The sequence below is a fragment of the Plectropomus leopardus genome, chromosome 17 (genome assembly GCF_026936395.1).
Source record: "Plectropomus leopardus strain MGB_pleo_1.0 chromosome 17, ASM2693639v1, whole genome shotgun sequence".
NCBI classification, from domain to species: Eukaryota; Metazoa; Chordata; class Actinopteri; order Perciformes; family Serranidae; genus Plectropomus; species Plectropomus leopardus.
Genome location: NC_142192.1, coordinates 33,411,791 through 33,437,557, shown reverse-complemented (window position 1 = coordinate 33,437,557; position 25,767 = coordinate 33,411,791). Strand labels below are relative to the sequence as shown.

Below are 25,767 nucleotides of genomic sequence, written 5' to 3'. Positions count from 1 at the left end.
CAGTAAAAGTTTGGGCATCGTTCTTACTGTCTCTTATTGCAATGATATTAGAGCTTGTTAAACCAATCAAGTAATGTTTATTTAGCTGGAAGTCTGGACGTGTATTTTGGGGGATTGCATGAGGCTTAAAACCACCAATGCAGTTTTGTTCCACTTTGACGGACAACAATTAAAAAAACATTATGTAATTGTAATGATCCGCAACATGTAAATGATTACTGCACAGAACCAACAATGATGTTACGAAATCTTACACTCACAGCAAACACTGAAATCCTCTTTGAACTCGCAAAGAGGAAAACTGACCGTCACGTGTCGCTTACCCAACTCTGAGCTAAAAACCCTCTGTAACTGTCACCTGCTGCGTCTATAAAAGCTGACCAGCTCGCTGAGGCTCGGCCGTCGATGCTTAGTGCAGCTATCGTCTGTTTTTTTCGAATTGTATCCTGAAGCTGATCAGCTGTAGCATCATGAAACTTCGGCTCAGCGGTTATTTCCTGGTAGCGGGGCTGTTTCTCATCGCCTCGGCTCTGACACCTGAAGAGTGCCAATCCGTGCTCACACCTTTGTCTCTGGACGACCGTTCGACGGTAAGCCCTCAGTTTGTCCTGCCGGGGTCTTTGGGTTTGTTTCATTAGGCATTAGCACTTGCTGAGCAGACGTTTCTCTCAGGATAAGTACCCCACGACTGCACAATGAAAGATTATTTTAACCTCTTTTCCTCAATATGTGAGCCAAAAGATGCCTTCTTTGGATGAGGAATTTTAGAAAAAGGTTGTAAAAACAACATTTGCTACTGTACAGGACTTTTATCAGCTCATTTTGTCTCATCAGCTGGTTAGTGGACTCTTTGGGGGGTTTTGGACACAGTTAAATCTATATTTTGTTTCATTTTTCAGGAGAGAAAGTAACCATTCAGATTCAAGATATGCATCAGTTTATTAAAAATAAAAAAGTCTGAGACCAGTCAACATCTCTCAGCAACGCTTAAGTAATTTCTGTGGTATTCGTCTCGCGTGCTCGTCGTTTTTTGGATGGTCTGCCACCGGCTACTTCCACGTTTTGGTTGGTGCTGAAATGAAGTACTAAGCTGCAATATTCAGCCATACTTCTGTTGTTGATGTTTGTGTCCACTGTCTCTTCATGTTTGTGTGCAGATGTACGGCAGGTGGAACTTCATCGTGGGTTACACGGATCATGATGTTTTTAACAGCATCCTGAAAATAACAGAGAGCTCCTGGATGAATATCTCCACGTCATCGAGCCCAAATGAAGATGTTGTAACTCAGGAGGAGAAGATGTAAGTTGATAACAGTCCAACATTAATCATACAAATACACTTTTATCCAAACTTGCAAAGTAAATAACATTTATCATAGTTTTAGAAGGAAAACATTAGAAGACGAAGATGAAAAACACATTTAAAACTGAGAACCTGCTAAAGGTGATTCATTTCATTCTTTTTTTTGTCTATATGCTGCTCGTTGCTTACTTATTTCCTGATCATGACATTTGGCACTTTGCAGATGATACTCCGCTTAATATTAAAGTAATCTTGTAATGATGACTTTACATGTGATATCATGCTTCCAGCATAGATTTACAGTCATATCTAGATACCGGACACCAAGATGGAGCTAGTTCCTTTAAAACCGCTCACATGGCACAAATACCAAAAAAAGTTTCAGGGTTTAATTTTCCGCAGTATGCTGCCCTCTGACTTTGTGCAGTAGAGTTTCTTCTGTAACACTTTCTATGAAAACCACATGTATAACGCATTATGAAGGCATCCATGGTGAATTATGAAGCATTCATAAGGCTTTATGACTACATAAACACTCATAATACTTGGTGATGCATGATATCAACTGTCATAAGTCATTGTAGACGCGACCTTTAATGATTTATACGTGGTAAGGTTCCATGAATGGGTGAGTTTAAGGATTTATGATGCATTATGAGCCCCATCAGTCAACCTCTGGTTCATAACTAGTCAAGAGCATCCAAAAGAAACTTGACATGTATGATGCATTATAAGTCGCATCTCTAATGTTTCTGACTGTTGATGGATCAGTAAGCGTTCCGTGTGTTTATGAGTGCAGCCATCACCATAAATGCCTTTATGATGCGTTATAGATGTGGTTTTCAAAGAAAGTATTTTGTTTCTTCCGCTGGTTCATAGACTTTACAGTGTGATGAAGTCACAATGATTTTTAAAAGTTCTTCAAATAAAAAACCTCTATGTCCCAAAAATGTTTTAACCAAAAGAGTCAAAAGTGACCTTGTCTGCAGTTTGAGGTTTTGAGTCATCAGTTTTCTCTCTTTACAATGGTGGCCTATGGGAAAATGCTTTTTGGGCTTTTTTCACTGCAAAACTGAAAGTGGCCACTAGGAACAAATTATAAGTTTTAGTTGTGTTGTTGTTGTTGTTGTTGGTGAAAGCTAACAGGTCTGAGGGATAAAGTCAGCAGGTTCTAGTCACTAAAACCAAATTATCCGAACTCCGTGAGCTCAGGAGTTTTACATTTCGATTAAAAATAAGTGTAGTAGAAACCTCTATCAATAAAGGCAAAACACATGGATTCGTCTTTCTGTAAGTTCATTACAGTCGCAAGCAGACTCAAGCATACAGAGCTGAAGGGTCTCTACAATAAAGAGAAGGATCCTCCTTTCTGTGTGTGCAGTTTCTGTCACATATCTGCCATCAATACAAACCTCTTCAGTCTGTTACTTGCAGCACTTAAACTGCAGGTTCTGGTTTTCTAGAGGCTGTGACTACAGTTCCTGCTTTCTAAAAGTACACAGTATCTAGAGACGGTGCAGAGGTACTGACTCTGATGGTACTTTTACTGTTTAATACTTTTAGCATTTAGCAACAAAGTGTGGGACAAAGTTCAAGAGGTTTTTGTGTGTGTTGGCTTTGACTGATCTTGGCTGAGCCTTTTTCAGAGCTTTCAAAAGAATCTCTCAGTTTTCATCATTTGAGAGAATTAACGTTTGAAGCCAGTATGAATGAGAAGTCTTAAAACAGCGCTGTCAGAAAAAGAAGTCACCTTTTCTAATGTTATTTTTTCCAGGAATGGAACCTGCGTGGCCACATCTGTGACGGTGGCCGTTGATGGCAAAGCTGCTTCCACGACATGTAAGTCACCTGAACTGACACTTTTCTACGTGTTTTTAGTTTGGTTAGACTGGAAATCCAGCAGCGAGATGATGTTTCTGACTTGGGCTAAAATTTTCACGGCCAATGACTGTTTCTCTCACAGGATGAGAGGAAAGTACTTTAAACTGTGAATCATTCCTGTACAGCACAGGTCAAGTAAAAAGAAATCTGTGTTGTCTGATAACATTATTGGATCATATGAACCAACAGCTCTGAAAAGTTTACAACACACTCGTTCTGAGGTTTCCCGTCTAGGTGCTGACTATTCAGTTTCTTTTTTACCTAAAATCTTCTGACTGTGTTTCTGTTCTCAGTCGCCAACCTCACCTCAGAGTTCCACGTGCTACCAAGCTGTGATGGCTGCTTAGTCATGAGCATCAACTGCACCACCAAAAACCTCGACAAATTTCTTCAGGCGCTGAAAATCGACAGCAACCCTACAGGGGATGAGATCAGCGTCCGGGCTCTTTATTTGTGGAGTAAGAAGGAACAATTCAAAGAGAGAAAATGTCACATTTTACATCTGAAACATTCGTCTATTTTTGTTGTTGTGTTTCCAGGCAGAGAGTCGACCCTGAAGGACTCGGACCTGGAACATTTCAAGCAGCAGGCGAGCTGCCTCGGCTTCTCCAGAGACCCAGACTTCCTCTACGACACCAAGAACGGTGCGTCACCTTTTAAACTGTCTGATTAATCAACGAAGATGTGTGATGTTAAACAGAATTAATTTTTTTATTCCCTGTCTCTCTCCCTGCAGATTTCTGTGCCGAAGGCGAGGGCGTTAAAGTGTCTCTAAAATAAGAACAGCTGTCATGAATATTTCAAGCTGAAGCTGACAAAGTAAAGAAACAAAAAATGTCTCAAAAGTCAACCAGGTGGATCTTGTTTTTTATTTAAAATTGAATAAAATGCTGTAACAGCAGGGTTTTGAAACAGTGAGGCACCTCCCGAGGAACGCTTACCAACATGGTCTGCAGCTACAGCTGCAGCAGTCACTGTGCATCAAAAATCACACTCCCTGTTTAAAGCCTGAATGTACATAAAGCAAGCCAATCAAAATATGAGACACAAAGGTGTGTGAGAGACCCACAGATTGTTATGGCTCTCACAGCTCCGTAATACCAGCATGTGGGGTCAGTGAGCAGAGATATTCATATACATCACATCACCACAATCAGTGACACATAAAAAGGTAGACTTTCCGTTCTTGTTCTCTGTCAAATGCATACTAATTACTCAAAAGTTACTCAATACTGAGCTCCTCAGTTCCTCAACAGCCTGAGCAGGAGTGGGTGCAGATCAATAAAGGACAGTGTCATCAGCATAGAAACAAAAGGCAGATATGAGATTTGCTTTCTTTGTAATGACCGGCTTAGTTCATAGTTTTCAGTTGGGTGGGCTTTAACCAGCCCTTTTGTTACAGTTAACTCTGATGTTTGACTGTCAAAGAACAAAAACACTCAAATTTAGATGAACAGATGATATGATGAGCTAACGTTATCAAGCTGAAGTTGGCGATAAAGTTAGCAGCTATCAGCTTACATAACCTGGCAAAGTTTGCTGCAAGGTGACATTATACACAATGTTGCCGACATAATGTATGAGGTTTTATATATACTTGTCACTTTGCAGCAACTTTGGCTAACGCTATGTTGCCTTACCTCAGAACAAATGTAGACATTCCTGTTTGTTTATCTTTTTACATTGACCTTAATACAAAGGAAACACTTTATTAATGTGAAATTTAGGGAATGGCATAAAATACACTCCGTTCCCCAGCCTCTTGGCATACCTCGTATTAGTGCTGCATTTACCCCATGCACATAGACCATTGACCATTAGTTTAGTAATAACTGCATAAATAAAAATAAAATCAAAATTTCTGATGCTTTTCTATGGATGTCTACGAGCAGGATGCATGGTGTAGCTGCACAAAATGTGATTGGCTCGTGGCGTTCAAGGGTGGGGCTTAGCAATAGGTCAGCTGACATGGGGCCATTATGAAACACACGGACAATCTCATGAGTCAATGTCTACATTTCTGCGTCTCAATATGGCAAAAATTGCAACCTCGGTTCGTCATTGTTTCTGTATCTCTAATTCTGATGATGTTGGAGCCCCTGAAATTGTAAAAGTGTGGACACGTTCATATGACAGTATTTTAGAGAATGCCTGAGGCTTCAAACCACCCATGATGCACTTGTTCCACTTTGACGGGCAAGTGATGGAAAAAAAGGTCATCTACTTGTAGTGAACACACAACATGTAAATGATTACTACATAAACCAACAGTGATATTGTGAAATCCAACACCCACAGCAAACACTGATATCCACTTTGAACTCGCAAAGAGGAAAACCAGCAGTCACGTGTCGCTTACCCAACTCTGAGCAAAAAATAAAAAAATAAAAAAAGTCGAAGCTTGTAACTCTGTCACCTGCTGCGTCTATAAAAGCTGACCAGCTCGCTGAGGCTCGGCCGTTGATGCTTAGTGCAGCTATCGTCTGTTTTTTTCGAATTGTATCCTGAAGCTGATCAGCTGTAGCATCATGAAACTTCGGCTCAGCGGTTATTTCCTGGTAGCGGGGCTGTTTCTCAGCACCTCGGCTCTGACACCTGAAGAGTGCCAACCCGTGCTCACACCTTTGTCTCTGGACGACCGTTCGACGGTAAGCCCTCAGTTTGTCCTGCCGGGGTCTTTGGGTTTGTTTCATTAGGCATTAGCACTTGCTGAGCAGACGTTTCTCTCAGGATAAGTACCCCACGACTGCACAATGAAAGATTATTTTAACCTCTTTTCCTCAAGATGTGAGCCAAAAGATGCCTTCTTTGGATGAGGAATTTTAGAAAAAGGTTGTAAAAACAACATTTGCTACTGTACAGGACTTTTATCAGCTCATTTTGTCTCATCAGCTGGTTAGTGGACTCTTTGGGGATTTTGGAAATACTGTTAGAGCAGCAGTGGAAGTATTGTTCAGCCCTTTGAACACAATTAAATCTATGTTTTGTTCTATTTTTCAGGAGAGAAAGTAACCATTAAGATTCAAGATACGTATCAGTTTATTAAAAATTGCTTAACAGCAGTCAGCATCTATCAGCAGCCTCTGGGTAATTTCTCAGCAATACCTCTTGAATGGTTATATCCACCTTTTGGTTGGTGCCAAAAGGGAGTACTGAGGTCCAATATTCAGCCATACTTCTATTATCGAGATCTTTGTGTCTGCTGTCTCTTCATGTCTGTGTGCAGATGTCCGGCAGGTGGAACCTCATCATGGGTTACACGGATCATGATGCTTTCAACGCCATCCTGAAAATAATAGACAGCTTCTGGGTGAATATCACCGCGTCATCAGGCCCAAATGAAGTTGTCGTATCTCAGGTGGAGAAGTTGTAAGTTGATAACAGTTCAACATTAACTGTACAAATGCATATCATAAGAACTGACAAAGTGAATAATGTGCTATAGTTTTATCACGAAGAGATCAGAATAAAGATGAAGAACATGTCCATTACTGTTAAAACCTGCTGACGATGATAACTTTTTCTGCTTAGGTCCATTTTCCTTCAGTTTTTTTCTGTCTATATGCTGCTAATGGCTCACTTATTCGCCAATCATGGCATGCCTTTCTGTGCAGATGATACTCTGCTTTATCTCTGAGACGTCTTGAATCCACTTAAGTTAAACATATGACAGAGTTGTGTCTGTTAATATATATAATATATATGTGTCAAGCCATTCTTTAAGTTACTCCACTTGTGGAGCATTCTTTCCAGGGCACATATGCAATATACAATAATAACTGTTGCACATTTAGAGTCATTTTCGGAAAAACGAGTCCTAGATTTTAGAGTCAGTTAGACAAAAGCGTTTTCTTATTGTTAATTGGAGCCATCAATTTAATAAGCTGAACTTTGTAATGTAATTAATCCTGTAATAATGGCTTTTCACATGACATAATACAAGTCATATATAGTACCGCTACCGAAGAAAGCCACTTCATCTGGACTCGAGACTTCACGTCACATGTCATGAAGGTACTGAAGAGACTGGTTCTGGCCCACCTTTGACCACTGGTGAAACCTGCACTCGATCCACTTCAGTCTGCCTACCAGCCCCATACAGGTGCTGATGATGCTGTCATCGACCTGCTGCAGCGTGCGCTCTCTCACCTGGATGTGAGTAGCGGCAATGTGAGAATCATGTTTTTTGATTTCTCCAGTGCCTTCAGTGCCATTCAACCAGACCTGCTGAGTGGGAAGCTGCTCGGGATGAGTGCCGGTTCGTTCGCCGTCTCCTGGTCTCTAACTATCTGTCAGACAGGCCCCAGTTTCCTGTCTGAGGTGGCGGTCAGTAACACAGGAGCACCTCAAGGGACTTTTCTGTCGTCTTTCCTGTTCACCCCGTGCACCTCTGATTTTCAGTACAGTTGTGAATCTCGCCACCTGCAGACGTTCTCCGAGGACTCTGCGGTGGCTGGTGTATCAGAGATGGGCAGGAGTCGGAGCAGGAGTCGGAGCACCAATCCACGACTTTGTGGATTGGTGCAGCAGCAAATCGTCTGCTCCTGAATGTTACAAAGACCAAGAAGATGGTTGTCGGCTTCAGAAAGACCAGAACCACGATGACGCCCATCAAGATCCTGAGTGAGGAGGTTGGATTCGTAGAGAACCACAAGTACTCAGGTGTCCGCTTGAACCACAGACTGGACTGGAGTACCCACACTGACACTGTGTACAAAAAGGGGACGAGCCGACACTATTTCCTGAGAAAACTCAAATCCTTCAATGTGTGCAGCGAGATGTTGGAGATCTTCTACCAGTCTGTGGTGGTGAGTGCCATCTACGGTGCTGTAGTCTGCTGGGGGACCAGCATCAGTGCCAGGGACGCCGGCAGGTACAACAAACCAATCCGCAAGGCTGGATCTGTCATCGGCCACAACCTGGACTCAGTCAGTGTCCATCACGGACGATCCATCCCATCCCCTTCAGGACTCCACTCAGAGACAGCGGAGCTCGTTCTCCATCAGACTCCTTCAGCTCCGCTGAAAAAAGAGCTCAAACAATCACTCCTCCGGTTTGCAATAAGACTCTTTAACAGCTCCTCTGTGTGGCAGGTGAACTCAACACCTGGACTCATCTACACATCTGCCTTCCTTTATGTATATATACATAGAGGAAGGCCACCACAACGGAGACTGTTTCTTAGAAACTGGCGCGAATGCCAAAAAAATGTTCTTGGCTTCAGGGTTTCCTCCGTGGCGTGCTCCCCACTGAATACACGCAGTAGTGTTTCCTCCGCTGGTTACGCCTGGAAGTTCACGCTTGGCTCATAGACTTTACATTGTGATGACGTCATAATGCTTGATGAAAACTTTATAAATCTTGAAAAAAGTGTAATGGAAAGAATCATAAGTGAACTTGTTTGCATTTTGAGATTTTGAGTCAGCAGTTTCAGATGTCTTTTTTACAATTATGGCTGATGGGAAAATGCGTTTTGGGCCACTGGGAAACATTTTAAGTTCAAGTTGTGTTTTTGGCAGCGTGGCTGCCAGACTGAAGTAAAGGCTAACAGGTCTCATGGACAGAATCAGCAGGTTCTAGTCACTGAAACCAAATTTATCTTAAATTTCCAAGCCTGGGAGTTATATATTTGATTAACTCAGGTTCTGTGATTTTTTCCTCAGGAATGGAATTTGTGTGTCCTCCAATGTGAAGGTAACCATTGATGGGAACGTTGCATCAGGGTCATGTAAGTAACATGAACAGACACTTTCCTTCGTGTTTTTTAGTTTGTTTAGACAGAAAACCCAGCAGGTAGATGATGTCTCTGACTTGGGCTGTACCTTTAAGTTATCAAGTGCCACCTTTTAATTTTCACTGTTTATGACATTTTCTCTCACGATAAAAATAAAGACCTTTAAATCATGACACAATCCTGTGCAGCACAGGTAACGTGATAAGAAATCAACGCTGTCTGATAACTTTATTGGACTATATGAATCACCAACTCAGTTTACAGAGAGCTTACAACATATGCATTCTTAGTTTTCCAGTCTAGGCACAAAATATTTACTTTCTGATTAAGAACAGTTTCTGTTTCTGACTGTGTTTCTGTTCTTAGTTGCCAACATCACCTCAAAGTACCACTTTCTTCCATCCGGTGACGGCTTCATCGTCACGAGAGCCAACAGCACGGCCAGAGACCTCGATAAAATACTTAAGGCTCTGAACATAGACATCGACGTTACAGGGGATGAGATCAGCACCCGGACTCTTTATTTGTGGAGTAAGAAGGAACAAGTCAAAGAGAGAAAATGTCACATTTTACATCTGAAACATTCGTCCATTTTTGTTGTTGTGTTTCCAGGCAGAGAGTCGACCCTGAAGGACTCGGACCTGGAACATTTCAAGCAGCAGGCGAGCTGCCTCGGCTTCTCCAGAGACCCAGACTTCCTCTACGACACCAAGAACGGTGCGTCACCTTTTAAACTGTCTGATTAATCAGTGAAGATGTGTGATGTTAAACAGAGTTATTATTATTTTTAATCTCTATTTTTCTCTCTGCAGGTTTCTGTGCACAAGGCGAGGGCATTATGCTGCCCTAAACTAAAAACAGCTGTCATGAATATGCCAAGCTGAAGCTGACAAAGTAAAGAAACAAAAAATTTCTTAAATTCAACCAGGTGGACCTTGTTTTTTATTTAGAATCTAATAAAATGGTGAAAAATTTTTGAATATGAAGCACAATGGTGAGATAGAGACCCACAGATTGTAATGAGTGTCACAGCCCCATGATACATCAGGGCACCGTGAACTGGGGCTTTCATATACAACACATCACCATAATCAACACGTAAAAAGGACTCCAAAAACTTCTGTTTGACACAAAGCAAAAAGCAAGCCTTGTTTCTAAATTAAAAGTGTCATGCTTTTTGTAATGTACTGGATATGCACCTCAAAAGACCAGTGGCTGTCAATCAAAACAGGAAACATAACATGTTGACCACTACGGTAACAGTTTTCTTTGACAATTCTGAATTAACTACTCATAGACATAATAAAACACACAAGGTTTGTTTTTTTCTGGTTTGAGGACAAGAAGCAGCAGACAGAGCTATTATTGCACTCTGTCAAATACATACTGATTACTCAATAGTTACTAAAAAGCCTGAGCAGGAGTGGATACAAATATATAAAGGACAGTGTCATCAGCATACAAGCAAAAGGCAGTAGAGTTTGCTATATTAGATTAGATGAAATTAGATAAACTGATGGGCCGAGCAGCTTATAGTAAAAAGAATGACACAGAAAAAAAAAATTAAAAACAAAATCCAAAATCCAGTGGCTTTTTAATGAGGGAACTGGGCCGACGCAAACACTGTATTCAAAGACTGTGCTCAAAGATTTTTATCTAGAAATAATATTTGTTCCACATTGTTTGGCCTCAGCTGGCTTCTCTTCATCCGCCTAACCTCCACATGATTTACTCTATATATCGACATCAATTATAATTAAAATAATAATTATAAAATACAGTATAATAATATTTAAATAACAATATTTACAACTCAATACAATTAATTACCCATAGTCCTCTAAAACCCTTCGTTGGGGTTTCACAGGATCACATGGTGTTTCAAAACTCATCTCGAACTACGTGCCTCTTCGGGGCTGAAATTTTCATCTTTAGCTATATCTCCAATTCTGATGATGTTGAAGCCCCTGAAATTGGGCACAACATCAGGCGTTCACTGTATTTTCAGCAGGACGTTTGGACACGTCTGTATGGAGTTCCTACTTTGGCGGTCTGCCCGAGGCCTCAAACCACCCATGTTGCACTCGCTCCATTTTCTTAAGCAAATAATGAAAAATAGGACATCTGCTTGTAACAACTCTTCAACAAATAAGTAAATGATTAATACATCAAACAAACAGTTGTTTTGAAATCCTACTCACACAGCAAACCTTGATAACCTCTCAAAAACTGGCAGTCACTTGCCCCTTGCCCAACTTTTGGCAACAAAAACACAACTTGTAACTCTGACATCGGCTGCTTCTATAAAAGCTTCTGAAAGCTCTCTGAGGCTCAGTCGCCGTTGCTTTCGTGCAGCTTTCATTTGGGTTTTTCTCAGTTTGATCCTGAAGCCGATCAGCTGTAGCGTCATGAATCTGTGGCTCAGCAGCTGCTTCCTGGTAGCCAAGCTGTTTCTCATCGCCTCGGCTCTGACACCTGAAGAGTGCCAAACCAAGGTCACGCCGTTGTCTCTGGACGATCGTTCAACAGTAAGCCCCCATTTAACTTTTAGGACATTTCTTTGATTTTAAGATGTTTCTAGCATTTAAGAATATTTCTAGGATTTTAAGAAATCCTCAAGCTCTATTTTGATGCTGTTTTTGCATTCTGGCACCTTATGTATACCAAAAGTACAAAAACACTTACCCGTGTGAATCACTTTCATTTTATTGTGAATTTTAAACATGTTTTAGGGGCCACCAGATTCAGTCTCACTTTAGGGCCCTACACCATCTTTGTCAAAAAGCTCTTCAAGTTAGTGTTAGTTTTTTTTCTGAATTTTTTCTATGCTTTTGACTTGACGATACCCAAGTTTAATACCTGTACGCTACCTGACTTTAAGGAATATTAACATGTTAATTTACAAAAATCTTTTTTTCCCGAGTAACTTTACAACTTTTAAATGTCTAAATATATGTAGCCATTCAAGAGGTTTGCCTAAATAAAATTACTAAAATTGACAAAGAAATATTATGAGACACAACCAACAAATAATAATACTAATAATTAACACAAATAAAAAGAAATATGTGATGGGAAAAAAGAAGAAAAAAGAAATGGGGGTTTGAGTGTTTCGTTACTTCCATTTGTGTTTCGCCTTTCTGCCCATGTTTCCTTTGTGTCTGCTTAGACTGACTGATCTCATGTTTGTGTGCAGATGTACGGCAGGTGGACCTTCATCATGGGTTACACCGACAGTGACGCATTTAACATCATCCTGAAACACACAGAAAGCTCGTGGATGAATGTCACCCCGTCATCAAGCCCAAATGAAGATGTTGTATCTCAGGAGGACAAGTTGTAAGTTTATAATAATAATAATATAAATGTACAAATATATATCATGAAAACATTTGTAAATAACATTTTAAGAATGATTAAGAAAACATTACATTAGAAGAAAGAAAATACATTTTTAACTGTTAAAACCTGCCAAAGATTATCACTTTACCACCTTAGTCCCTTCATATTTCTGTCAATATGCTGCTCCTGGATTTTCTAATCACGAAGTTCGTCGTTGTGCAGATGATACTCCGTTTTATCACTGAATTGTCTTGAATCCATTTCGGTGTAACGTGTCAGAGTTGTGTCTGATGATGTTGGTCAGTTCACCTCTTACTGAGCTGTCTGGGTCTCCGCCTGTCGAGCTTTCTATCCAACTGAGGCACATATGCAGTTTGCAGTGATATCGTTGACAGATTTAACATCGAAATTCATGGGAACTTTTGGAACAACAGGTCCTTGATTTCAAACTGAATTAGTCAAAACCATCTCCTAATTTTGAACATGAATGAGAGCTTGTGAAACAGCTCTGTCAGAAAATGAACTCACCTCCTCCTCTTCTGTTGTTTTTTGCAGAAATGGAACCTGCTTTCCCTCAACTGTCAACGTAACTTATGATGGCAATATTGCATTAATGTCAAGTAAGTTACCTGATCTGACGCTTTTCAACGTGTCTGTTAGTTCTGTTAGTCAAGAGATTTCCTGGTAGATCATCTTTCTGACATTTTAATAGCTGCAGATTCATCACATATATCATCCCACAGCCTCCAGAAGCTTGCAGAGCAGTAATACTAAACTTACGGCCCGCAGGCCACATCCGGCCTCCAGCAGGGTGCCGGGTGGACCTCCAACCATTATCTAATTCATACACTAATGTCCTAAAATTCTAGAAATGTCCTAAAATCATAGTCATGCCCTACAGTCCTAAAAAGGTCCTCAAATCATAGAAATAGCCTCAAATCCTCGGAACAGCTTAAAATCCTATAAATGTCCTGAAGTCCTAGAAACAACCGACAATCCTGGAATTTTTTGGGAAATTTTAAAAATGTCCCAAAATCCTAGAAAACATCCTAAACTTTCAGTAACCTCATAAAACCCAAGAAACATCCTGAAGTAAAGGAAAGATTCTAAAATTCTGGAAACATCTTGAAATTCTAGAAACATCCTAAAATCTTGGAAATTTCCTTAAACTTTGAAAACGTCCTAAAATCCTAGAAATATCCAAAAATTCTAGAAACATGCATCAGCCTGCTGCAATTGGCCAATGACCTCATGTCACTTTGCAAAAGTCTCCCCCAAGCAAAGCAAGCTGAGTCTCCCTGTTGTAGAGTTTCAGTAAAGCAGCTGTAAATGACAGAAAACAATGACGTTCTCCTGCATACATCTTTTTATAAACCCTCAGAGTTTTGTCAGATTTGGACATAAATACCATTGCAGAGTTTTACAAGCATTTTTAGCCACACGAGCGCCGTTGTTTGAGGGACGGTAGGCAACATATTTGTCTAATAATCTGGTTTATGATCAAATACCTGCAGAACTTTACTTTGTGTCAACTGAAATAACATGCTCAACTAAGATGCCGAACACGGCAAACACACTTGTGAAGCATCAACATGTTAGCATCGTCACTGGGAGCATGTTAGCATGCCGATCATGGATGTATAAAGACAGCCGGATACAGTGTTGGAAGTGAGGCCCCGTTCACTCCTAGTGGCACATTTTTATACATGTTGAATAAAAGTCTGAGGTTTTAACTGCCAACGACTGTCTCTCCATAACTGTGATTAGAATAATGAAGTTGAGGCTGTGACACAGAGGTAAAGAGAAGAAACATCTATGTGGTCTGAAAACGTCGTTAGTTCGGGTGAAACACAAAATAAGTTTACAGAAAGTTTACATCACACTTGTTCTAATGTTTTTTAGTTGAGGTGCTGAATATTTTTTGTGTTTCAGAATGAGAACATTGTTGTTTTCTGTAAAATTTTCTGACTTTGTTTCTGTCCTCAGTCGCCAACCTCACCTCGAAGTTCCACGTACTGCCGAGCAGCGTCGGCTGCCTCGTCATGAGCATCAACAGCACCATCAGAGACCTCGACAAAATACTTGATGCCCTGAAAATCGACAGGACTGTGACAGGGGACGAGATCAAGCTTCAGGCTGTTTATTTTATGTGTAGGAAGAGTCAAGACAGACAGAGATTAAAACACTTTTTCTTATTTTTTTATTTGAAATATTCACCAATTTTTGCTGTTCTGTTTCCAGGCAGAGAGCCGACCCTGAAGGACTCGGACCTGGGACTTTTTAAGCAGCAGGCGAGCTGCCTCGGCTTCTCCAGAGACCCGGACTTCCTCTACGACCCCAAGAACGGTGCCTCACCTTTTAAGCCTGTCTGATTAATTAAAAAATTAAGGTATGTGATGTCAGACAAAACTGATTTATTGTATTGTTTTATTTCTGTCTTTATTTCTGCAGATTTCTGTGCTGAAGGCGAGGGCGTGAGGCTCTTCTGAATTTGAGAACAACTTTCATCAGTATTTGGAACTGAACCTGATAAAGTAAAGAAGCTAAATGTGACTCAAGCATCAAACATGTAGTCCTTGTTTTTTTTATTTAAAAATCGAATAAAATTGTGTGACACTAATACCTCATTCCCACTGCAATTAACGGGTGCATGCAGGTTTAAAACCTGCTAAATGTCTCTATTCCCACTGCCACTGAACTTACCAGTGGAGAGCGATTCTGCATTTCTGTCAGTTGACCTTAGTGTGTGTGTGTGTGTGTGTGTGTGTGTGTGTGTGTGTGTGTGTGTGTGCGCGCCTGCGCCTTGTCTTGTTGGTGTGTCTGTGCGACATCACAGACAGGCAGGAGAGCAGGTAAACAGCAGATAGCAGCAAGAACAGAGGTCTTTTCAGTGTTTTTTTCTTGTTATTTATCTCTTACTTATTAAGTCCCCCCTTCAAACTCGGTGCAGATGTGTTTGGTTAGTGTTTTAGCTGCTTAGGAGGAAACGGACTGTAACTAGTGCCAGTTAAGGAGCTGAAATTACTGCGTTCTCCCGGGTGTTGCAGTCTCATCAGTGTCAGAGATGGAGGTAATAAAAACCCATGTCTGCTGCAGAGTTGTTTGACTTGGGTGTGAATGTTGATTGCACACATTTCCATTGCATTAAAAAGCCAGCTGTTAGCAGGTGTTTGCAGGTTTTTTTGTGCAGTGGGAATGAGGCTTAAGATTTGCCAATTGTGAGGCACCTCACCAGGAGGAGGAAACCATTGTACTTGGTAAATGGACTGAAAAATGGGCCCATTATGGGATTGTCCACAGGTTCCACTATTAGCCCCATGCCAATTGCCCACATAGGTGGGTTTACCCAAGTGTCTTTGTATCTATTTTCATGCTGATTTTGGGATCATTTCTTCCTTAGTTGCTTGTTTCCTTCTTGTTATGTTTTTCAAAGAAATCAAACTAATTAGTTTCAAAGGGTTAAACCCATCTTAAACTTTTCTACATTGTCTTATTCTCAGCTTTCCTATACTCTGTAGTTTCTTACTGTTAAATGCCATCGACAACATCAGTGTTAGCTGCTCCAACAGCTCAACATCAGTCTTTGTCAAACAGGCAGCGTCCGGTTCTGTGTCTGTTTACGTATCTAACATTGAGTATATGTAAGCCTTAGAGAGGGAGCTGCTTTTAAAGTTGGACATCTTAAGATACAAGAAGCAATGAGCTTGTAACCTTACACAAAATGCAAACTTTTAGACATTCATTTTCGTAGCGTTCTTGCAATGAGTCCACATCGGCATTTAGACCAAAAATTAGCTCGTCATTCTGGCCATATCTCCGATTCTGATGATGTCTGAGCCTCTGAAATTTGGCACATCAAGAAAATACCGTGTATCTAGCCAGAAGTATAGAAACATCCATATGGAAATACTTGAAGTGTCAATCCATCAATTTTGCACATTTTCAAAATTTTGCAGGCAGTTTATGAAAACTATGACCTGGTGTTCAACGTAATGTGTGTGCACATCCACATTTCTCCAGGAGTTATTTGTCTGAAGATACTGAACCTTCCAAATGGCCTTCTGTCTAAGCTGTTTTTTAAGGTACAACAATAAAACGTTTTCCAGAGACAAAAAAAACACGCAATATCATGAAAATATTTATATATGAAGTATTTTACACTTTTTTTGCCATACAGGCCATACAGCCTAAACATGAAGTTTGAACCAAATCTATGACGTAAGCAAACTCGCTGTATCCTTTGACACAGAATGACCCTTCAACAAATCAGTAAATGATTAGAGTTGTTATGACAGCAAACCCTAAAATCCGCTTTGAACCTGCAGAGAGCAAAGCCGGCAGTGAAATATCGCCGTCCCAACTCTGGTGAGGCTCAGTCGTCGTCGCTTTTGTGCAGCTATCATCCGTTTTTTTCCAGTTAGCACCATGAATCTGTGGCTCAGACACCTGAGGATTGCCGACCCGTGCTCACACCGTTGTCTCCGCACGACCCCTCAGTGGTAAGGCCTCCTCTGACTCCTGCCTGGGTCTTTGGGTTTGATCACTGGGCATGAGCACTGAGGCAGTGTTCAGCTGTTTGGAAAGTGTATGAGTGTTAGCATTATGTTTGAGTCTGAGCTATTTTTGAGTCTTTTTAACCAACTGTCTCTGATTTCAATCCAGGTAGCAACCAGCTACCCTCTTTTGTTTGGATTAGGACGCACGTCAGCTTTTCCTGATTCTGTTTCTTTCTTTTGTCCAGAAGTTTGTTAGACTCTTTGACGATTCTGGAAATACAGTTAGAGCAGCCGCAGAAGTCCTGTTAAATATCACCAAGTGACAATTTAACACAGTTAAATGTGTTGATATTTTTTTCAAACCCAGAAGTAACCATCCAGATATTTATATTATATAGATACTGAAAACTGAAACCAGTGAGTCTGTCAGCAGACTTTGGTGATTTACTACAGGGTCTTAAGTTTCCACTGTATTTTTTTCATATGATATAGTTCTTCTTGATAAATAAATTTTGGCCTCAGAAAAAAATGTAGTATTTGTTGCTGCCACATTATTTCATCGGAACATAAATCTCTACTTTTCAATGGTGTGCAACAGCACTGCCTCTGAGGACGCTGACAAACAGTTTTTTAACAACTAATTTAACTTTTAACCTCTAATCATTGACTATATATATATGTATATCTTTATATCCTTTTTGTTCCTTTGATAAGTTTGCGGTTTTTTACTGTCTAAACACCAGCAGCCGTACAAGAGGTTTGCTCCAGTAAAACTAATTGGAAAAAAACCCAAAACACAATCTAATTAGTAATAAGTAAAAACGACAATGATTTGACAGGTTTTAATGCTACATACACATTTAAAAAGTAGAAAGTGAATTCTGAGGTTCTGGAGGTCTATGAGCAGGACTTCCCAGTGCTGCACGAAAAGTGATTAACTCGTGGCGTTTGAGGGCTGGGCTCAGCAAAGACAAACAGCAAACAACTATTTCAGAATATGAACTCACCTGTTTGTCTGTAGTTTTTGTCAGAAACAGAACCTGCGTGGGCTCGACCTACAACATTACTATTGACGGCAACACTGCATCAACGGCACCTAAGTTATGCCAGCTCCTTACTAGAGAGTAACTGGGCAGATTTTACATCCGATTTGCCCCTCCTGACTATTGTGGGTGTGCTCCTGATTTGAGGCTCGTTGGAACCATTATTTTTAGCAACACCTGTATTGTTGCTCATTGTGTTTGGGTCCATCACTTCGGTCCAGACTAAAAGCTCACCAACTCTTGAAACAATTGAGATGAAATTCTGTGCACTTCTGAGGACATACTTTGATTATGTGAAATGCAAAATCAGTTTCCAAAAAGCTTACAATACGCACGTTCTTAGGTTTTCAGTCTAAGAGCAAAATATTCAGTTTCTGTTTCAGGTGGAGAATATTGTTGTTTTATGTAAAATGTGTGTGTTTCTGTCCTCAGTCGGTAATGTCAGCTCCGTGTTCCACCTGCTGCCGAGCTCATGAGCATCAACAGCACCGTCAGAGACCTCGACAAGTTACTGCACAAGATGGACTTCAACAGTGACGTTACAGGAGACGAAGTCAACGTTCGGGCTCTTTATTTGATGAGTAAGAGGGAAAGATTTAGAGAGAAAATGACACATTTTATATCAGAAACATTCGTCCATTTTTGTTGTTTTGTTTCCAGGCAAAGAGTCGACCCTGAAGGACTCTGACCTGGAACAGTTTAACGAGCAGACGAGCTGCCTCGGCTTCAGCGGAGAACCAGACTTCCTCTACGACCCCAAAAACGGTGCTTCACCTTTTAAACCTGTCTGATTAATCAGTGAAATCAAGATGAAAGAGCTGACTTCTTTATCTCCGTCTTTGTCTCTACAGGTTTATGTGCTCAAGGCGAGGGCATGAAGATGACTTTCACCTGATGAACAACCCTCACGAATATTTCAAAACTGAAACACGTGTAAAGAAACAAAATGTGACATCAAACACAGGTCCTTGTTTTTATTCAGAAACTGATAAAATGGAGTAATAATAATAAATAATAACCAACATATGATCAGCTGATGACTGCAATCTGACAGTTTTCTGTTTGACTGGCCGTACGCAGCGGTACAATGAGCAGAGGTACAATGGCTGTGAACATAAATATATCCGTCGTTATGCAGATGATACTTCCTTTTACCACGAACTGGATTTCATTTGTACAAAAAAACTGTCCAGTAACTTGGGGAACATTAATATTCTGAGTGAGAGCGATGAGAGAAGAGCCTGTAACCTGCTGCAGTTTGATTGATCTTGCCTGAGTGTTTATCAGGAGTCTAGTCAAAGGCTGTCACTCTGTGTGGGTGGATGTGATTTTTCTGTTGGATTTTAACTCCATTTGACCGGAACATGACTTCATGGAAAACTTCAAGGTCCAAATTTGGGGGAATGTGTGGGCCCTGTGCTTTGGGGGGCTGCAGTATGTTGATGTGAAGCATCCTATTGCAGACTGTTTGCGGGTGTTTATCAGCCTGACGGCACTCTGACCTCTGAGCCAATCACAGTGCTGTACCGTGTACTCAGTGCACGTACGTGTTGGTGGCAGACGGCATTTTAAGGTCCTTCTGTGTCAAAACAAACCGTGGCTTTTGTTTGCATTTTAGATTTTGTTCAAACTTTATCAGTATGCTATTTGAGACCAGAAGATAAGTTCTGTGTAATATCTGCTTTGACACAAAATGACCCTTTCAACAAACCAGTGAGTGATTAATATTCAAACCCGACAGTGTGTTATGAAATCGTATACTCGCAGCAAAGCCTGAAGTCACCTTTGAACCTGCAGAGAGGTATTCTGGCAGTGAAACAGTGCTTGCCCAACTCTGGGCAAAAAATAAAGAAAAAGTTCTTTTTATGTAAATAATGGAAAATCCAAAAGTTTGTAACTTCAGCTGCTTCTATAAAGACTGACTGGTTCGGTGAGAGTCAGTCATCGTTGCTTTTGTGCAGCTGTCATCTGTTTTTTTCCACTTCTGCTCTGAGGCTGATCAGCTGTAGCATCATGAATCTGTGGCTCAACAGTTTTTTACTGGTGGGGCTGTTTCTCAGCTCCTCGGCTCTGACACCTGAAGAATGCCGACCCATGCTCACACCTTTGTCTCTGGACGACCGCTCAACGGTAAACCCTCATCGAACTCCTGCCTGGGTCTTTGGGTTTGTGAACTGGGCATTAGCATTCAGGCATTTAGGCCGTATTCAGCTTTTTGGAAAATTCTTGCAAGTTTTGTACCTCTCTTAATGTTACATTTTCTCATCAGTGCTAAGCATACATGTCTCATTAGGATGTAAACAACAACATATATTAGCCATTGTATAGAAGCATTTTTAGAAGTAAGTATTTTTTTTAACTCATTTTTTTCAAGACATGACTTCCAGCCAAGCAGCCCTCGAACACTTATCAAAACGTAGGCAGCACCATGTTTGAGAGAAAGACCAAAATGCACATGCGTGTTTGTCATCTGTATGAACTGTTGTTTTGTTTTATTGTCTTTTTTTTCTTTCTTTCTTTCTTTATCTGTATTATCTGTTTCCTGCCAAGGGACTACAGATGTAAATTAGCAGTCCTGCTAACTGCAGCATATTTACATTTGTGTTGGATACTGATGTTTGTTAAAATGATTTTTCCTTTTTCAATAAACATTTCATTACTAACTAAATAATAAGCCCTGCTTCCATTATTGAAAGATATTTTTGTCTGCTGACACTAACTGACCTTCTTTATTTCTTTCTCTCTTTCTTTCTTTCTTTCTTTTGTTTATTTATCTGTTTTGCAGATGTACGGCAGGTGGAACTTCATCACAGGTTACACTGATAATGAAGTATATAACTCCATTGGAAGACTCACCGAGAGCACCTGGATGAAGATCAGCCCATCACCCTTCAACCCCAATGCAGTCGTTCTATCTCAGGAAGACAAGATGTGAGTCAAAAACAGCGTAGCATCAACTGTACTAACTGTGTGTCAGTTTGCCTTCATTATTTTTTCTGTCTATATTTTGTTCCAGACTTGCTTATTTCCTTTTTACAACATCCAGGTGCACCAATATGCTGAGGATACTCAGTTTTATCACATAAACTTCTTGAATCCACTTAAGTGTAACACATGACAACTTCTTTGGTGTACGTGGATTCACGTTTTGCCCAGCTGTGCCTGTTACGACACCTGTCGAGCTTTCTTTTCAAGTAAGGCACATGTAGTTTACGGTGTTAACAGTGGCAAAGTTACCATCAAAATTTATAGTACTTTTTTGAATAATTGGTCATCGGTTTCACACAAAAGTAGAGAAAAGCATCTTGTCATTTTTTAAAGCAGCCATCGCTGAAAGACATTAAAAAAGAAACAGCATTAAATGGTGTTACAAGTGAACTGATAAGTCCTGTTACTAAACTGAAGCAATCGATTACAACTACATGAATTAAAAAGGTTAGATTTATACTTTTCCACATGAAGATGGACCACTGGGTTAGACTATGTACCCTAACTCTTTAAAAATGGGTGTTGTTTGCATGATCCTAAATCTAAAAAACGAAGGATATTAGCTAGCACATTCGTTCCTTTTGCAGCATTAAAGGAAGGATTGTGTCTTCACTGTCATCATGTCAGGATCTCATGTTACCTCTCATGACATGCCATTCAAATGTAGTATATCAATCTAAACAAAAGACCATGATAGCCAGAGCATCCACTCTTGTTACAACAGAAAGCTAAGGTTACTGTCTGTCATGTGATCACTTCATTACCTTATATTACCTTACTGTATGTGTGGTGCAAATGTAGTGTTTGGCTGTAAGTCTCGCGGTATTTCCCCGGTAATTTCCCCATCATAGGACGGGTGGTTATTGTTTGCTTGTCCTGTACATATATCAAAGTAAAATAAAAACTGTAACACCAAAAACATTCATCCATTTTGCTGTAAAAACTTAAGATCTTTTCTGTCTTCCTTTCATGTACGCATGTTTGTTCTAGGGGAATGAAGAAAGAGAAAAACTAAATAAAGTACACAGTTTAAACAACTCAGAGTGTAAAAAAAAAAAAAATCTTAATGCATCTCTCATTTAAAAACCTTTGAATAATATGTTTTTGTTTTGTAAAATCAAATGAAAAAAATAATTTCAATATGTTATCAATTATTATGGTTTATGGATTGTAAGGATTTTAGAGATATAGAACATTTGAAGATACTCTAAGAAATGACACAATAAGCAAAAATCCCAAAAGTCACAAAAGGTTTGTTTAGTTGTTAACAGACTGGTAGGGTGTTTTTTACCTTTACATGAGTAGTTGAAAATGTGTCAAGGTAGAAAAAACCCCAAAACAAACGCCTTACCAGTCTGTCGATAAGAGAAGAATTTAAAGGGTTAAACTTGCCCAAATGCAATACATAACAGAACACAGCTGTTACCTTAATTTCAAATCATTCAATCTTTATCTGTGGGAAGAATTCAACTTTTTAAGTCAACATGGGTGAGAGTTTTAAAAACAGCTCCGTCAGAAAATGAACTCATCTCTTTGTCTTTTGTTTCCCAGAAATGGAACTTGCATGACCTCAGTTGTCAACGTAACCATTGACGGCAACGCTCTGTCAACATCATGTAAGTCATCTGATCGGAAACTTTACGTGTTTGTTTTTCCTTTTAGAGCATCATCTTTCTGACACATTAAACGCTGCAGATTCCTTAAACATGTCATTCTGCCGCCTTCAGGTGCTCCTACTGTCTGTATCTCCTCAAACCAGGAGGTTCCTCAAGGGTCTATTCTTGGCCCACTGTTATTTTCCATTTATATGCTCCCCCTCGGTCAGATCATTATGAACCACGGTATCTCCCACCACTGTTATGCAGATGACACACAGCTTTATGTCCCCCTCCAGTCCGGTTACCTTTCATTACTGCCTCATTTTTATTTTTTAAACTTTTTATTTATTCAATATGAAAAAAAAGAAAAACAAAACACAAACACACATACAACATACAGCACGATGGAAATGTTTACCTATCGCTTTTCTTTTTTTGTCCTTTCATGTCCATATTCAGCATTCAGCATTTATAATTATGAAAACTGTTGCTCGTCTGAAAAGCAAAATTATTATTATCATAAATAATCCTACAAGCATTTGTAGATGTTTTTTAGCTTTAGTTGGGTTTTTTCTGACTTTGTTTTGGTCCTCAGACTTCAACATTACCTCGGAGATTCACCTGCTGCCGAGTTGTGACGGCTGTATGGTCATGAGCGTCAACAGCACGGCCAGAAACCTCGACAAATTACTGCAAGCGATGAAATTCCACAGCGACGTTACAGGGGACGAGATAAACGCCCGCGCTCTTTATCTGAGTGGTAGGAAGAAACAAGTCAAAGAAAGAAACTAACTCATTTTAAATCCAAAACAATCAGCTTTCGTTGTTTTGTCTCCAGGCAGAGAGTCGACCCTGAAGGACTCGGACATGGAACATTTTAGGAAGCAGGCGAGCTGCCTCGGATTCTCCAGAGAACCAGACTTCCACTACGACCCGAATAACGGTGCTCGACCTTTAAAACCTGCCTGATCAATCAATGACAGTAAGATTTGTGATGTCAGACAGAAGTCATTTCCTTATTTCTGTCTTTCTCTCTGCAGGTTTCTGTGCTGAAGGCGAGGGCACTAAGATGGCATTTCCCTGAGGACCAGCTTCCATTAATATTTCAAATTAAAGTCTGAGGAAGCAAAGAGACAAGAAGTGATATAAGAATCAAACATGTTGCCTTTGTTTTCTGTTCAGTGTCCAATCAAACAATGCAACCAACAGAAAAAGAACAAAAAATCACCAAAATCTTTAAAGGAAGAAATGTTACCAACATTTTTACAGATGAAAATTGTCAAAAAAAAAATTAAATCACCAATATACATTTTTTTAAATCACATAAAATGTTTCAAGAAATTTTGAAAGACAGGAAAAATTGTCATTTTTAAAAAAAAATGTATGGTGGTAAAATTAACGCAAAATCATTTGAAGCTGTATGTCCCTCCCATGAGCCAAAATCAAAATAGATAAGTCCCTCCTCAGTGCTTGGAGATTTATTTGACATGCTTTCACCTTTTAGCTCCTCCCCTCATAAATAACAAACAGTCCCTGATAATGATAAAAAGCCCCTGATCTAAAAATCCGTCCTTACTTATTCTTGACTAAATGTACCAGTTTGATTGTTCCACTTTAAACAAAAGTACAGACCACGTTTAATGACAGCAGTTGTAAATTATTCTGTGTCTGCTCAGTACTAATTACTAACAAATACACATATTTTTAACATAAAGGAGGATCTCCTGGACCCCCTGCAGAGGTCCAGGATGAACTCCCGATGTCCTCGAAACGCCCCTGATTCACAAAGTTTCTAATGCAAACAAGTTAGCTTTGAAAAACAAAAAAAAATCGACTAAAAAAGAAAAGTTGTATCCCAAAAGTAAAAGTAAAAAAATGAAAGGAGTAAAAGAAACGACTTTATGGTAACATTATACTTCTTGTTTACATCCATCAAAGCATTATGGGAACTGTAGTTTTATAACTTAGAGAATGATCTTCCCTCAAATAGGTGTGAGACAAAAAACGAGTGACAAAGTCTGTTAATGTTTTATTTGGCATCACTCAGGCTCCAAATGTCCTGTCAGTTTTTGGGGGGGTTGTGTCAGGTTATAGGTAGGCCTTCACGTTCAGCAGGGGGCTGATCACACATATCAAAGTTCGGGTTTATGTGTCATTCACATTATTGGAAAAAATACAGCAGAAATGTTGCGTTACACACAACAGCAAACTTTACTCGACGGTAACAACAAAAAGCAAATGTGACTCAGAGCTCAGCCTTCGTCAGCCTCTGTCAGCAGATCATGTTGCAGACTGTCTGTCTGCGTGATGTTTGTCCTTCTGGAATTTAACCCCGTGTGACCTGAACATGAAACCAGCCGCCTTCATGGAAAACGTCATGATTCACATTCAGATTTGTTGACTGAAGTCGAGATCTCAGTTTGGCTAAAATGACCTGGTAGAAAGATTATGAGAGTCGTGAGATACAGAAGTTCTGCGTTTGAGCAGCGGTTGAGTATTCTCAGCACACTTTCTGCTCCCTGTAGGGAATATTATCAGGGCACATAAACTTAACGTTAACAGTTACGCTGATGATTCGCTGATATATATTTCGCTTGAGCCCGATGATGACAACTGAAAAACTTCAACACATCCAGAACTGTGCTGCAAGTTTTTAGCCCTTTAAAGAAGGCAATGAATAAAAAACAGAGGAAAAAAGACCCCACCACCTAAAAGAGCAAGACATTCATAAAAGGTACGAGAAAATAATCTGTAAAAGTAAACAAATATTAATAATAATAACAAAAACAAAGACCATGACCTCAAAAAAACTTTAATTTGTTTTTAAAATGTTATAATTCTGTAAAGTCATTTTAGATATATAATTGTGATACTAAATGCACCATTCTAATTTATTATTACGTTACGGCCCGATATTTAAAATAATCTCAAGTTTTAATTCATTACATACAAACTTTACGTCAGCCCTTCTGTGGCCAGCAGTTTTTTACTGTTTATTTCACTTCAGTTTTCTGAATCATTAGAGTGGTCTGTCCGAGTCATGGGACGTACCTTAAACGTCGTTTCACAGCTGATGTGTCCTCTTTATAATATATATATACACGTATATATATACTCACAATGATGCTGAAATATGCTGAAATCAGTGTGATGAGTGAATCAAAAGGTTCAATAACACACTTTGAACCGGCGCAGCGCCTCGAGGGTCGAGGGGGTGATTAAAAAACAGGGGAACCTTAACTAATAAAACTTTTTAAGAAAACGAAGAATTGCTTGAGTTCAAGTCGTTAGTTGTCATGTGCACGACGATTACAGTGGAGCCGTCAGCAGTAAATCCGTTTTTTGACTCCCTCCAACTTTCTACAATTTCTACAAAATATGT

General features: G+C 39.8%; 4 protein-coding genes, 1 long non-coding RNA gene and 1 pseudogene across 6 annotated transcripts; 5 read left to right on the top strand and 1 right to left on the bottom strand.

The window, feature by feature from the left end:
- The first annotated feature begins 382 nt into the window (after positions 1-382).
- On the top strand, positions 383-4,034 carry LOC121957581 (uncharacterized). The gene is made up of 6 exons (XM_042506220.2): positions 383-590; positions 1,158-1,300; positions 3,078-3,142; positions 3,478-3,642; positions 3,724-3,828; positions 3,921-4,034. The coding sequence occupies exons 1-6, from the start codon at positions 471-473 to the stop codon at positions 3,962-3,964; spliced, it is 642 nt and encodes a 213-aa protein (XP_042362154.1). The 5' UTR covers positions 383-470; the 3' UTR covers positions 3,965-4,034.
- A 1,596-nt stretch (positions 4,035-5,630) lies between these two features.
- Positions 5,631-9,842, top strand: LOC148186744 (uncharacterized). Its single transcript, XM_088090855.1, has 6 exons — positions 5,631-5,832; positions 6,411-6,553; positions 8,848-8,912; positions 9,285-9,449; positions 9,531-9,635; positions 9,731-9,842. The coding sequence occupies exons 1-6, from the start codon at positions 5,713-5,715 to the stop codon at positions 9,766-9,768; spliced, it is 636 nt and encodes a 211-aa protein (XP_087946981.1). The 5' UTR covers positions 5,631-5,712; the 3' UTR covers positions 9,769-9,842.
- A 1,408-nt stretch (positions 9,843-11,250) lies between these two features.
- LOC121957582 (uncharacterized) lies at positions 11,251-14,826 on the top strand. Its single transcript, XM_042506221.2, has 6 exons — positions 11,251-11,446; positions 12,115-12,257; positions 12,816-12,880; positions 14,247-14,411; positions 14,502-14,606; positions 14,712-14,826. The coding sequence occupies exons 1-6, from the start codon at positions 11,327-11,329 to the stop codon at positions 14,747-14,749; spliced, it is 636 nt and encodes a 211-aa protein (XP_042362155.2). The 5' UTR covers positions 11,251-11,326; the 3' UTR covers positions 14,750-14,826.
- A 1,559-nt stretch (positions 14,827-16,385) lies between these two features.
- Positions 16,386-17,872, bottom strand: LOC148186743 (uncharacterized). Its single transcript, XR_015779574.1, has 2 exons — positions 17,764-17,872; positions 16,386-16,832 (listed from the first exon to the last, which is right to left on the bottom strand). It is a non-coding gene; the product is annotated as an uncharacterized LOC148186743 (long non-coding RNA).
- A 337-nt stretch (positions 17,873-18,209) lies between these two features.
- LOC148186742 (uncharacterized) lies at positions 18,210-18,831 on the top strand (annotated as a pseudogene). The gene is made up of 3 exons (XR_015779551.1): positions 18,210-18,380; positions 18,460-18,564; positions 18,651-18,831. The product of XR_015779551.1 is annotated as an uncharacterized LOC148186742 (transcript).
- A 917-nt stretch (positions 18,832-19,748) lies between these two features.
- Positions 19,749-23,542, top strand: LOC121957580 (uncharacterized). Its single transcript, XM_042506218.2, has 6 exons — positions 19,749-19,929; positions 20,585-20,730; positions 22,339-22,403; positions 22,981-23,145; positions 23,224-23,328; positions 23,426-23,542. Exons 1-6 carry the CDS (start codon positions 19,813-19,815, stop codon positions 23,467-23,469), a joined length of 642 nt encoding a protein of 213 aa, XP_042362152.2. The 5' UTR covers positions 19,749-19,812; the 3' UTR covers positions 23,470-23,542.
- Positions 23,543-25,767: the final 2,225 nt, after the last annotated feature.